A 12,333-nucleotide genomic window follows, 5' to 3' on the forward strand; every position below is an offset into this window, starting at 1 on the left:
TTGGGGACACGGCGGCCTAGCCGCCTCGTGCAACCTTTCCTGTGGTCGTAGGCACTTGGGAGCATGCACGTGCGACAGCGCGCCGAAACCCCCTTGTCGTCGCAGGAAAAGAGATTTTCCGCAGCAGACGAGAGGTTCGCAGAGAGGAGGCGCGGGAGCCGAGTTGTTCAGCTTCGCGCTGCAACGTCAGCGCGTTGAAGCCGTCCGCCTTTCTCGGGAAGTTCCAGGCCGTCGCAGAGCAGTTTGCAGCGACGACGGCAAAATTTCCTTCCGGCGATTCTCTGCGCGACATTGCACGCCGAGATATTGAGGTTTCCGGTCCGTTCCTGTCCTCAGTGCAAACGAATGGGGTGGCTGACGGCGTTCCTCCGCTAGGATGTCTCTTTCCGCTTCCCAGGTTTTTCGCGTTCCGGCTGACGCGTCCGCCGGATTCGCGGTACGTCTTCCTTGTCTACACGTAAAGTGACATAGGCAGAATCGCGGTTTCTTGCAGTTCAAATGAGAGTGACCTATGTGTGCTTGACTCTTTTCTCTCTTGTCTGACGTTCTTCCTCGGCTGCTCGCTCCTTGGAACCTGTTCACCCGTCTCGCCTCGGCCTGCGTCCCGAGTTCTCGCCGCGGTTCTCCAGCCTTTTCCCGGCGTAAATCACGAATGGAGATCCAAAATTTTGCTCGTCCACACACTGCTTGTCTGCCACGATTCCCGTACTACCGCGGCCTCTTTTGTCCGTGGCGAACCCACGGTCTCTGGCTGCACTTGTCACTCTGCGGATTTCCGGAACTCCTCTGGGACGGTGGGCGCTGTAAAAAATCCCTTCCTACCCCTTTGGCTCTTTGCCATCAAAACCACGACTCTTTCCACCGTTGTTAATCACAGAGCGCACTAAATTCGACCTGCAGTTCTTCAAGTTCCCCCTGTTCCTCGTCGCCGGTTGCCTCGGCTTCCTGCCCTCTATGCGGAGCAAAGCTGTGCTGATGCATGAACACAAGGAGAGGTGTGAAAAGGGCGTTTGCCTTTCCTGACTTTCTTTTGAAACTGACCCTCCGGAGTCTCCGTACCTCAAAGGAGAGCCAGTGCGTCCTTTCGGGTGGCTGTTTTCCTGCTTCTCTCGGACAACGCCGCATTTGTGGGTCGAACTCTCTCGTTGTTTTTCGGATTTGATGTACCTTCCATTCGATTCTCGCCTTCATCTTTTGCCTTTTCAGTCTTCTGGAAGAAATGCATGCGCTCTGCTCGTGTTTCTGACCCCTAGCGCGTTTCGGTTTTTTTGTCAAGAGGAGTCTCTCACCCAAACAAGGAGATTGCTGCTTGAGATTCTGAGGCTCGCTCTTTCTCCTCTCAGGTGACTTCCCACCGGAATGCGCTGCGGGTCAAAGAGAGACTTCCCTTTTGTCTGGTGTAATTCCTTTTTAACAAACAAAGTAAAGTCGGTGTTCCTGTGCAGCCGAGGTGCGTCAACTGTTCTCGCAGCTACCGAGCAGAGGGACATGTGAACTAAGGAGCCAGGCACATTGCGCATGCAGTTCTTCTTGAATTTTTTTCTTTCCGTTGCACTTCCTCCGGGAAAGCCCCCTTTCTCTTGGTTCCTTGTCTCGTAATGTAGGGACGTCTCTTGTTCCAAACGCCTCTCCTCGCAGCTGTTGTCTCGCTTTTTCCTTTTTCTCTTGCGTTTCACCTTGTCTCCTGTTTGATCCTCTCCTCGCCATCTCTCCCTCTCTACGCGTCAATTGGCCTGTTCTTCAACTGAAGTCCTCATTGTCGTCTTCCCCGCGCGCGAGGGGAGAGTCGCACGTAGGTTTCCCCTCTCAAAGTCCCTGCTTTCTTTTTTTCTTCGAGCAACATGGAAGTCGAACCGGAGGGAGATGTTGAGGCCGGAGGGCCTGTGGAGACGCATGCATCCGATTTTCCTGGAAAGGACGGCACCTGCGCACAAGTCTCTTCTGTCTCCTCGTCTCCCTGTGGTCACCTCGACGCAGCCGCTCTTCGCAACGGTCACTCTGTCTTCACTCCTGGGAGCAACGCTGTCCTCTCTTCGCAGTTTCCGTCCTCTCCTCCTTCGTCTTCTCCTTCGTCTTCTCCTTCTTCTCCCTCCGCTTCTTGTCTGGGGACGAGAGAAAAAAGTGACTCTCGGAGTTTGACTTCCGGGCATCTCAACGGTTCCGCGGCCGACGCGGAGAGTCCTGGAACGCGCGGCGGCGACAGCGCGGTCTCCAGAGACGGGCGGGAAGATTCGATGGGGAAGTTGCAGATGCTTCTCGAGTACGGTGAGAGTTACTTGCTTTCTCTCTGCCACCACAGCCGAAAGCAGGAGGCGACTCGCCAGTTTTCGGCCTCCAGAGAGGCTGTCGAGAGCGGCGCTGCGTCTGGCCTCGGACCGTGCGGCGAGAAGGCTGTGGGGTCGGGACCTTCGCGGCGTTCGCGCCGAGTCGTCTCCTCGGACGAGGAAGACGGCCCAGACTTCGAGGAAGGCAAAAGTGGAGAAGATGCGCGGCGAGCTCGAAAGCGACGTCGAGGCCCAGAAGAGGGATCGCCGTACTTGGAGGAGGAGTTCAGGAGCCGCCCGGTCATCACGCGTCTCTCCACGCATCCGTCGATTCTCAGGTGTCCACCGAAGCCGTACCAACTCGAGGGTCTCAACTGGCTCATTCAACTCCACGAACGCGGCATGAACGGAATCCTGGCGGACGAAATGGGTCTCGGAAAAACGTATCAAACGATCTCTCTCCTCGCCTTCTTGAAGGAGGGAAAGGGAGTCGACGGACCGCACCTCGTTCTCGCTCCCAAGAGCACCATCGGTGAGGAAACAAGGACCGCGAAAACGAAGCACAGAAGGCTCCGCGGCACTCGGTGGAGAGAGCCGCAGCTTCTCGGTCAACTCACGCTTGACGCAGGCGGCGCCGTGGTTGCAGTACGAAACAGGACCGGTCGCTTTCCTCGACGGCTTCATCAGGGGATGGGAGCACTCACACACAGGGGCGAAACTTCCGACCCTCAACAACAACGCAAAAAACAGATATGAAAGACTGGAAAATGTGGATTTCGTCCTCCACGGCCCCGGGTGCTACACCGAGTTGTTTTCTTCTGCGTTTCCTCCTGTGTCGAGATGCTTCCTTTCGGGAAGGAGTGCCGAGGATTTTCATCCGTCACTTCGAGAAGAAAGCTCTCTTGGCTTCTGATAACTGCTGTCACCCACTTCAGAGTCGGTGTTCTCAGAGAACCGAGAAATCCACCAGTCTTGGGTCTCCTCGACACAACCTTTAATAGGAGGAGCTTCGCAAAGTCCCGTACTTGGAGTGATAGGGAGAGGCCTACGTAGAGGTCTCTCCTTCTTTTGCGGAGGGCCGTGTGTGAGAGAGTTCGGGGGGCTCAAGGATTTGGAAAGAGTCGTATCTCGATTTCGAGTGCAATTGTTCAATACGGAAAAGGCGTTCTTGATCAGTTTTTTTCTCTGCCGGAAGGCGTTGCGCGAGTGTTCTCTCCCTGTATCGGCTCATTGTCTCGCGTGTCGCGTATCCTCGACATGTCACTCTCTCATCTTTTTTTTCATTTGCTTTCCTTTCGGTCTTTTTATTTCTCCCGCTGCGTTTCTTCTGTTTCTTCTCTCCACCCTGCTTCGAATTCAGGCAACTGGATGACAGAGTTCCGCAAGTTCTGTCCGTCCATCAACGCCGTGAGGGTGCTGGGGGACAAGGAGACGCGCCGCCGAACGTTGGCGCACATCGTCTCTCGGACGCAAGCTTCTTCGTTTCCTTTCTCCTTTCCTGGCGAGAAGACGCTGCGGTCGGAGTCGTCTCCGGAGAGCGAAGAAGAGAAGAGCGACGACGAAACGCAGAAGGACTTGAAGGGCGCCGAGAGACCGGACGAGGATGGAGAAGAAGGCGCGAAAGAGGAGAAGGAAGAAGACGACGGAGTTCTGCCGGACCGCGTCGACGTGGTTGTCACCTCGTTCGAAATGTGCATCCTCGAACGCGCGCAGTTCCTCAAAGTCGACTGGGAGTACATCATCATCGACGAAGCTCACAGGATCAAAAACGAGAGTTCGAAACTCGCGCAAACTGCCCGGCTCTTCAACACAAAGCACCGACTCCTCCTTACTGGCACCCCTCTCCAGGTCAGAAGAAGAGTCAGAGAACTGCCGTCAAGAAAAACAAACAGGCGGCAGAGCTTCGCAGCAAGCGGCAAATCGAGACTCAGCGAATCCACGTTCTTGACACGCTCTGGTTGCTTCAGAAGAGAAACGCAGGCGACATGTGAGAAACGCAGGCGACATGTGAGAAACGCAGGCGACATGTGAGAACCACAGCTTTCACGATGTGCGACTTCTCATTTGCTCGTCGGAGTAACCTTTGCTTTCTCCTGTTCAGAACAACTTGCGGGAGTTGTGGGCGCTGCTGAATTTCCTCTTTCCCTCGCTGTTCTCGTCCTCGGCGGAGTTCGAACATCTCTTCGACTTGACAGGGACAGGCGAAGCGGGCTCGGAGATGACTGCGGAGGAGCGAGAAGAAAGAAATATGAAAATCGTCACGAGGCTCCACCGCATTTTGCGACCTTTCATGCTGCGTCGTGTGAAGAAAGAAGTTCTCAAGGAAATGCCACCGAAAAAGGAACTCCTCCTCGTTGTCCCCCTTTCAGGTAGCGCGACAGACAGCAAACAGCGAAGAAAACCGACCTTGGTGCAGAGGGGAGGCGAAAGAAGAAAAAGCAAGAAGAAAGCCAACAGGAAGAAGAAGCAAGGAGAGAGAGAGAGAGGAATTCCTCTTCACCCGTGAAGATCTCTGGGGTGGCTTCTCACCTGGGGAAAGATGGCTGGCAGTAGTTGTGTCCTCCTGAGAGGCACTGAAGTATTTTTTACGAACGCCTAAGAACATTCATGAAGCGTCCCCAAGTCGACGTTTGATTGATGATTACCTTCTGTTTGTATATACATCAAACGTTAGAATTCTTGAAAAGCATGGTCCAAATAGTACTTCCATACCTGCGATACCTTTTCTGTGGAAGTCTTGGTGACCGCAAAAGACGTCTTTGTAGGTTTCCGGTTTTATCGGGCTGTGTTTCCACCTGAAATCCGCTTTTTGGCTTGTTGAGCGACTTTCTGGAGCGCCCCAGTCCAGACTATTTCGTTCCCCATGCTTTTCGTTTTTGTTTTTTCCGTTTCGCACGATGTTTCCTCGTTTTTCGTGCGTTCTATGTTGGTCTCTTTCTCTCCAGCTATGCAGAAGCAGCTGTACAAAGATCTGCTGACGAAGAATGTGGCGGCGCTTCAGGGCGCAGAGGGCGCGGGTCGCACGCAGCTCCTCAACTTGGCTATGCAGCTGCGCAAAGCTTGCAACCATCCTTACCTCTTCGACGGTAGGCGGAGACGAACTTCCAAGAAACACTCGCAACTTTGCTTCGATGAAATCATGCCAGACTGTTTCACTCTTTTCTGTCTTGATAAACGTTGCGACCTCCCTACACATTTCTATGCTTCTCTATAGGTGTATATATATATATATATATACGTATATGTATCTAAATATATATATCTATATATATACGAATCGGTGCACCTGGTTCGAGATGTGCGTCGTCATGCATGTATTTGGCGCTATCCTGGATTTCTACCTTTTCTCTTAGGTGCATCTTGTGGTAGCTCTCTGTACATCTCTTTCCACGCATATATATATATATATATATACATATATATATATGTATATGTATATATGTATGTAGATCGTTTTGTGTGTTGAGGTGTATATACGTGTATCTGTCTGTTGCTGTATATTGCATTTATGTAGCTGTCTTGCGTTTTTCCTTTGTCTCTGCATCGGTCGGCAGCCGCTTCGCTATCCAGTGGGTTTTCCGTCTTTGTCTCGGTGTGGCTGCTCGACGTCTGGCATGCCTTTTTCGCCTTCTTTCCCGCCACTGCGTTTCTTCGCTGTCTTTGCGCTTTTTGGTTCTCAGGCTACGAATCGGAGCATGCAGATCCGTTTGGAGAGCATGTGATTGAGAACGCAGGGAAGCTGCGTTTTTGCGACCGTCTGCTGCGGCGGTTGATTCAGGAGAATCGACGCTGTCTGATTTTCACGCAGATGACGAAGATGATCGACATTCTCGAAGACTACTGTCGCATTCGTCTCTTTAAGTACTGCCGGATCGACGGGAATACTTCCGGCGACGAGAGAGACAGACAAATCGAGGCGTTCAACGCACCAGGAAGCGACATCCCCATTTTTCTTCTCTCCACTCGAGCGGGAGGCCTCGGCATCAATCTGGCGACTGCGGACACCGTCATTCTCTACGACTCGGACTGGAACCCTCAGGTCGACCTGCAGGCCATGGACCGCGTCCATCGAATCGGTACGCGCTCAGTTCCGATGCAAATTGTTCCGCGTTCAAACAGCGAGATCAGCGCGAACACTCGAGAGAGAGACAGAGAGAGAGAGACAGAGAGAGACAGAGAGAGGGCATCAGATTCTCGCACTGCCTACCCCCCCCCATTCCCCCATACACACAAGTCTACATCATACACAACTATATAGAGTTGCATTTGTGTAACTGTACCTAGGCCGATGGAGCCGCGTTTGTGGAGAGAGATGTTTGCAAAAGCGTCTCTGTGCATTGTTGTGGCGGTGCACTGGTTCGTCGCGGTGTTCAGGAGTTTCCTCGCAGGGGCATGGTTTGCACCTTCCGATGGAGACCCTGCTTTTTCTCGATGACAACAGTCTTCAGTCTGTTTTCTGTAGAAGAAGCTTCCACTTTTTCAGAGACCGGCTGCGTGTATTTGTGTTTGTGTGTGTATGTGTGTATGCGTATGTGGTGGAGGGTGGGTTGTGGCGGTTCGTCTGTCAGAGTTCGAAGCGACGACCGACGGTTTTCAGAGAGGAATTTGTCTTCATCTTTCTTCTTGTCGGTGAAGACACACTGTTCTCGGTGTTCAGCTTGAACGGCTCCCTGTCTCTGCAAAGACTGGTAGTGACTCGCCGCTCACGCGCAGCTCTGAAATCAGAACGCGGAGCGAATGCCCAGGGGAATGCAAGAGCCATATGGATGTCTTCTTCCGCTCTGCACTGCGCGCGTTTGCAGGTCAAAAGAGCGCAGTGAATGTATATCGCCTGGTGCATGAGCACACGATCGAGCAGAAAATCATCGAACGAGCGATGCTCAAGCTGCAGCTGGACACGGCGATCATCCAGCAGGGACGTTTGAGCGACCAGCAGAATCAACAAAAGCAACTCTCGAAGAACGAGCTCATGACGATGGTTCAGTTCGGCGCGGATCACATCTTCAAGTCGGGGGCAGGAGAAGACGTCACAGAAGAGGAACTCGAAGCCATTCTTGCGAGGTCGGAAAAACGGTTCTGCATTTGAAAGCGATGTGAAACATGCATCGAAACACACATACCCGAACGCACGTAGAGATATGCGCATGTGCAGGTAATGTCATCTCCATCCCTCTTTGTAAACCATCTTCACACATGTATACATAAATATATTTACATATATATATATATACATATATATATATATACATATATATATATATATACATATATATATATATACATATATATATATATATATGCACAGACATAGATATCCATATATATATATATATGTATATATATATGTGTATTTGCTTACATGTTTGTGTGTGCATTTTTGCCTACGCATGATGTATGGCTTCGCATTTCTTTTTTGAAGGTTCGCAGCTGTTTGAATGTCGTTTCGGTTTCGCTGCTGAGTCCGTGGAAGGAGGTGGACGTCGCCTCCGGCCTGTCTGTCTCGTCTTTTTCTTCAGAGGCCAGGAGCGAACGGATGCGATGAACGAGAAGCTGCAGGCACATGTGAAGAAGAGCTTGCTGGACTTCACAATCAACTCTGCGCCTTCGTCGAGTCTGTACGAATACGACGGGATAGACTATACGGACCAGCAGCGGAAGGCAGACCGCGAGGCCTGGGCCTCTTTGGCTGTACAGACACTCGAGGCGCAGAACGAGCGCGAAAGCAGGCGAAGGATTCGCATGCAGAAAGAACAAGAAATGCAGCTGCAGCAGAGCGCCGAACAGAGAAAAGTCAAGCATGTCCCGAGAGCGGTCCGTCTCCCGGCAATGCAGGTGAGCCCCGGGGGGAGAGAAAGAGATTTTTCAGCTTTTCGAGGCTCGTTTGCCGGAGGTCTCATCGAGGAAAAGAACCTAAATCGTTGTGCTGGCAAGGACACAACTGCGTCTCTCTGTGTGAGAGGAGTCTTTCTCGCAACGCTTCGGCAGAGACTCCACTCCTGACGCTTCTGGAGTCAAGGTGAAGTCAGCTGGCCTTCTCGATCTTTCGTTGTCCTTTCGACGGCTTGACAAAAAAAGCCGTTTCCGTGCGTCCTTTTTTCCGTGAGAAGGGGACCGCGTCCATGGTGTCCAGGCAGTGCTTCGGTTCCGTTGACTCCAGAGAGTCCTTGCGCGGACTGTCATTCCATTCTTTAGACAACAGGTGCAATAAACTCTCGATGAGGCGTTGTCTTTTTTTCTGTGGCTTCCAGGAGTGGCAGTTCTACGACCGACGCCGAATTGAAGAACTGCATGCGGTCGAGTTGATGTACTACCGGAATCAGGGAACGACGCGGGCGCCGACGGATGAGGAAAGAGAAGAAAAGCAGCGACTTCTCAGAGAAGGTTTCGGAAGTTGGGGCAAACGAGACTTCATCCAGTTCGTCAAGTAAGTGGAAAGAGAGGATTGAACAGAAGGGAATATCTAAAGCGAGAAGCGTCAGAGAACGGAAGAGCCTCAACCAGCAAAAGAGAGGGAAAGGAGACAGATCTTCACACAGGGAGAGAGGAGAGATATACACACAAACACAGGTGGAGAGACATCGAAAGGAGAGGTAGAAGACATTTCGAGATTGAGAGATAGAGGAATGGACGGGGCGAGGAGTTGGGAGGCGATGCAACACTCGTCGGGATTTCTTTTTTTCCGACGAAACAGTGGAGAGAAACAAGGCCGAGAAGCGAACTGTCTCGAGCACTTGGCGCCTGGTCTGAGTCCTCGGAAGTCTGGACACCCGGCGCGAGACAGACACCACGGCGAATCAGCCGTCCGTTCGCGTCTCGTAGGTTTCTTCGTTTCCTTCGCTTCTGAAAGGAAAGGAAGCGTGCAGTTGAGGCGACTGTCTGGAGTCTGTTTTTTTTTCAGAGGAAACGAAATGTACGGTCGACATGACATTGCGCGAATTGCGACGGAAGTGGACGGCAAGAGCGTGGAAGAGGTGGCGGCTTATTCTCGAGTTTTTTGGAGTCGCTACCCTGAGATTCAGGGCTGGGAAAAATGGATCCGACGCATCGAAGAAGGAGAAGCAGTCATCAACAAACGAAGAGAACTCGAACAGGTGCGTGGAGGCGAGTGCGTAGGAGACGAATGAGACTTTTTTTCGGTCTTTGTTGAGAGACGAGGGAGGCTGGGAGCTGCAGCATGCAGAGAACATCCTCGTCTCGCTTCTCGTTTGAGGAGCAGCTCGAGACGGACCTCAGAGGAGAAGGGACTGTTTGGGTCGGTAGGCGTCCTTGCTGTTCTGTCTTGTCTGCTTCCTTTCACTTGTGCGTTTCTCCTGACGTCTGCCTACCAGAGGCGCCGGGGGTTCCGTGGACTCCACACTCGGGATTTCGCGTCTCGTTCTCCATTTTCTTTTTAGTCTCGAGCGTCGCCTTCTCTCCGGCGCATCTTCGTTTCGTGTTCCCCACAGTCTCTCCTCCATCGACAGCGTTCGCTTACTTTTTAAGGAAAGGTCGGCTTCCGTCCGCGCTGGCCCACACCTTTAAGTTGCGTCTCCAGAACTCCAGACAGCCTTCGGACAAGCTGACAGTTGTTGCAGATCCTTTTTTTCGAAGATGGGAATCTTTAGCTCTGAAAAGGGCTTCAGTCGAAAAGCGTTTCTGAAAACGACTTCTCGAACCTCGAAAGCTCTCCAAGTCTCAGGAGCGTTTCAACTTTTCTCTCCTTGAATCTCTCAGGTGATTGTTCGGCGCCAGCAGCAGTGCGAGGTTCCTTGGCGGCGGCTGTTGATTCCCTACGGCGGAGCTGCGAAGAGTCGCAGCATTTTCACTGAGCAGGAAGACCGGTGGATTCTTAACATGACAACTCTCCTAGGTAACAAATGAATAGAGTTCTCGCTTCGGGGAAACAGCTTTCCTGGAGCTCCACGAGGAGGGCGACACCGAGAAGAATCACCGGAAAGTTCGCCTGTTCTTGAGCAACGAAACCACCTCCCTCTGTCCAGACATCTTACTCGTGTACATAAATATTATAGCTGTACCTGTGGATAAATATATGCATGCATACATGCATGTGTAGATTTGTGTGTGACACGATGAGTGGACAGACGAGGAACATGCGTAATGTTTCTACTCGAAGACTTTCTAGGTGTAGGTTCACGAGAGATTCCAGGAAGGTTTCAGTTTCCTTCTTCAGTCGTGTGTGAACTTTCTTGTTTTTTAGGTTACGGGAACTGGGACAAGATGCGAGATCTGTTGCTGAGAGACACGCAGTGGAGACTTGACTGGTTCGTCCGCTCCAGAACCGCTGGCGACGTCGGCAAGAGGGCAGAGGCTCTCGTCAGACTCTTGAAGAAAGAAGAGGTAGGTTTTTGGAGATTTGCAGGCGTCTTGCATGCAGAGAAATGCCTAGAGTTTTTCCATCTCGTCGAGATGACTGAGACGCAGTGAGAAGAAACGACCTTGGACTCTTATTCTGAGAGAAGACGTCCTTTCCGAATTCCTGCCGAGGGTGACGTGCACCTTGCAAATGCCGAGTTGGAAGTGGGTTGTTGTTTGTGCATTCATGGTTTTTACGTTGTTCTTTCGCCGGCCCTTTAGAAATCCAGATTTTTCTCCTGTCCCCGTGACTTGTCGCGCTTCTCGCCTTTCTTCTGAGTGTTTTTCCCATTGAGTTGCAGTCTCCAAGTTTACAGAGAGGATTGTAAACTTCCTACGGGCTTTCGGCCGTCTCTGTTTCATTCTCGTCTTTGTGTCGTTCTTTGGTGTCTTCCTTGGATTTCACAGGTTATGGGTTTCCTCGTATTGGTCGTTTTCGGTCCTCCTTCGTGTCTCTAGAAACGTTGCATGGAATACGTTCAGTCGTCTATGTCCTCGATGTCCCTCCTCTCTCTCGTACGTTGCTCAGGCTCCAGTGTTTGTCTTTCGGTGTCGATGTTGCGATTTCCTTCACACAAACACATGTCGGAGAACTTTTTCTTTTTTTTCAGGGCGAACGTTTCACTCGAGGGCGAAGGCGCTTGGATCTCCCCGATACGCGACCAACTGTGTCTGCCCCCGTCGCCTCAGCGCCCGTTGCCGGCGTGTCTCCGGCGGCCGGCGGAGCCCCAGGCACCGCGGCGCAAAGCGGCGGAGACAGTGGAGCGGGTGTCTCGTCTGGGGAGACGCCGGGATCCGTTCCGTTTTTAGGTTTAGGGACTAACGCCGGGGCAGAGAGGCCCGCGAGCGGTCGAGCCAAGCGTCTTCGCAGCACAGCCTGGGCTGCAGCCTGAGTGCGTGCATGCGCGAAAGCAAAAAAGTTGGATGGGAGTTCTGTAGTGTTCCGTTAGAGAGAGGCACCGGACTCGTGGGTGAAAACTGAGAGGGGTCGGTATGGTCTGTTCTGGCGGAAGGCGGAGCATTTGCTTTGCGCGCCGGGTTGGGGAAGTGGTTGAGCTGCGACGAGTTTCGGCGTTTCGTCGGGGCAGAGACCGTGGCGGTTTTTCCTTTTACCTAGCGGAAAAGGCGCTTCGATGGGAGAGGACCATCTAGCCGCGAATCGCAGCCGAAACTGGGAATGCCAGTGTTTCCCAGAACATGCGTACTGCTGAGTGTAGTGAGAAGCTATTTTCCTGTCCAGAACTCGGGAAAGCTATGCAGTTCTACGGCAGTGTTTTGATGTGATGAGGAAAAAGTTCTTTCTTGGATTTCCTGGGAGCCCTGCGCTCGAATTCAGCACTCGGTGCTAAGACTTGTAGAACTCGGTACGTGCAAGGAGATCTAATGGAGTCATAACCAATCCACTCGTTGAAGCTGTTCTACCGGCATTAGTCGCGGGGAGACAAGTTCCGAACTCCCGATGTAAATTGTTACGAAAAAGCTTACCACATCCTCCGCACGAAAACGGATTGCACGGGAAGAGAAAGTTGGATTCAGAGAGCAAACACAAGGTCGTATGATCTGGTAACCCCATCTCGCTCATTCCGAATTCCAGTGGAAAACGTGTCACTTTTCCGTGCCCACGCAGAATTCAATTTTCTGGCGAAGGCAGTGACTAGCCTAAGTACAGACAACAGTAAACTTGACACGAAAGCGGTCATTTCAATCTACACACGAT

The 12,333-nt window shown here is 52.0% G+C and overlaps 1 protein-coding gene across 1 annotated transcript; it reads left to right on the forward strand.

The window, feature by feature from the left end:
- The first annotated feature begins 173 nt into the window (after nt 1-173).
- On the forward strand, nt 174-12,043 carry SANT (SWI2/SNF2 ISWI-like SANT). The gene is made up of 12 exons (XM_002371644.2): nt 174-2,796; nt 3,625-4,112; nt 4,366-4,633; nt 5,210-5,350; nt 5,945-6,340; nt 7,067-7,325; nt 7,781-8,096; nt 8,513-8,688; nt 9,163-9,355; nt 9,978-10,113; nt 10,462-10,601; nt 11,228-12,043. Exons 1-12 carry the CDS (start codon nt 1,842-1,844, stop codon nt 11,507-11,509), a joined length of 3,750 nt encoding a protein of 1,249 aa, XP_002371685.1. The 5' UTR covers nt 174-1,841; the 3' UTR covers nt 11,510-12,043.
- Nucleotides 12,044-12,333: the final 290 nt, after the last annotated feature.

Source organism: Toxoplasma gondii, chromosome Ib (assembly GCF_000006565.2).
Source record: "Toxoplasma gondii ME49 chromosome Ib, whole genome shotgun sequence".
NCBI classification, from domain to species: Eukaryota; Apicomplexa; class Conoidasida; order Eucoccidiorida; family Sarcocystidae; genus Toxoplasma; species Toxoplasma gondii.

Excerpts from the sequence above, each read along its gene's own strand:
- SANT (XM_002371644.2), top strand. The coding sequence starts at position 1,842 with ATGGAAGTCGAACCGGAGGGAGATGTTGAGGCCGGAGGGCCTGTGGAG. Across the intron at positions 4,113-4,365 it reads TTACTGGCACCCCTCTCCAG|AACAACTTGCGGGAGTTGTG; the intron begins GTCAGAAGAAGA and ends TCTCCTGTTCAG. Across the intron at positions 8,689-9,162 it reads GACTTCATCCAGTTCGTCAA|AGGAAACGAAATGTACGGTC; the intron begins GTAAGTGGAAAG and ends TTTTTTTTTCAG.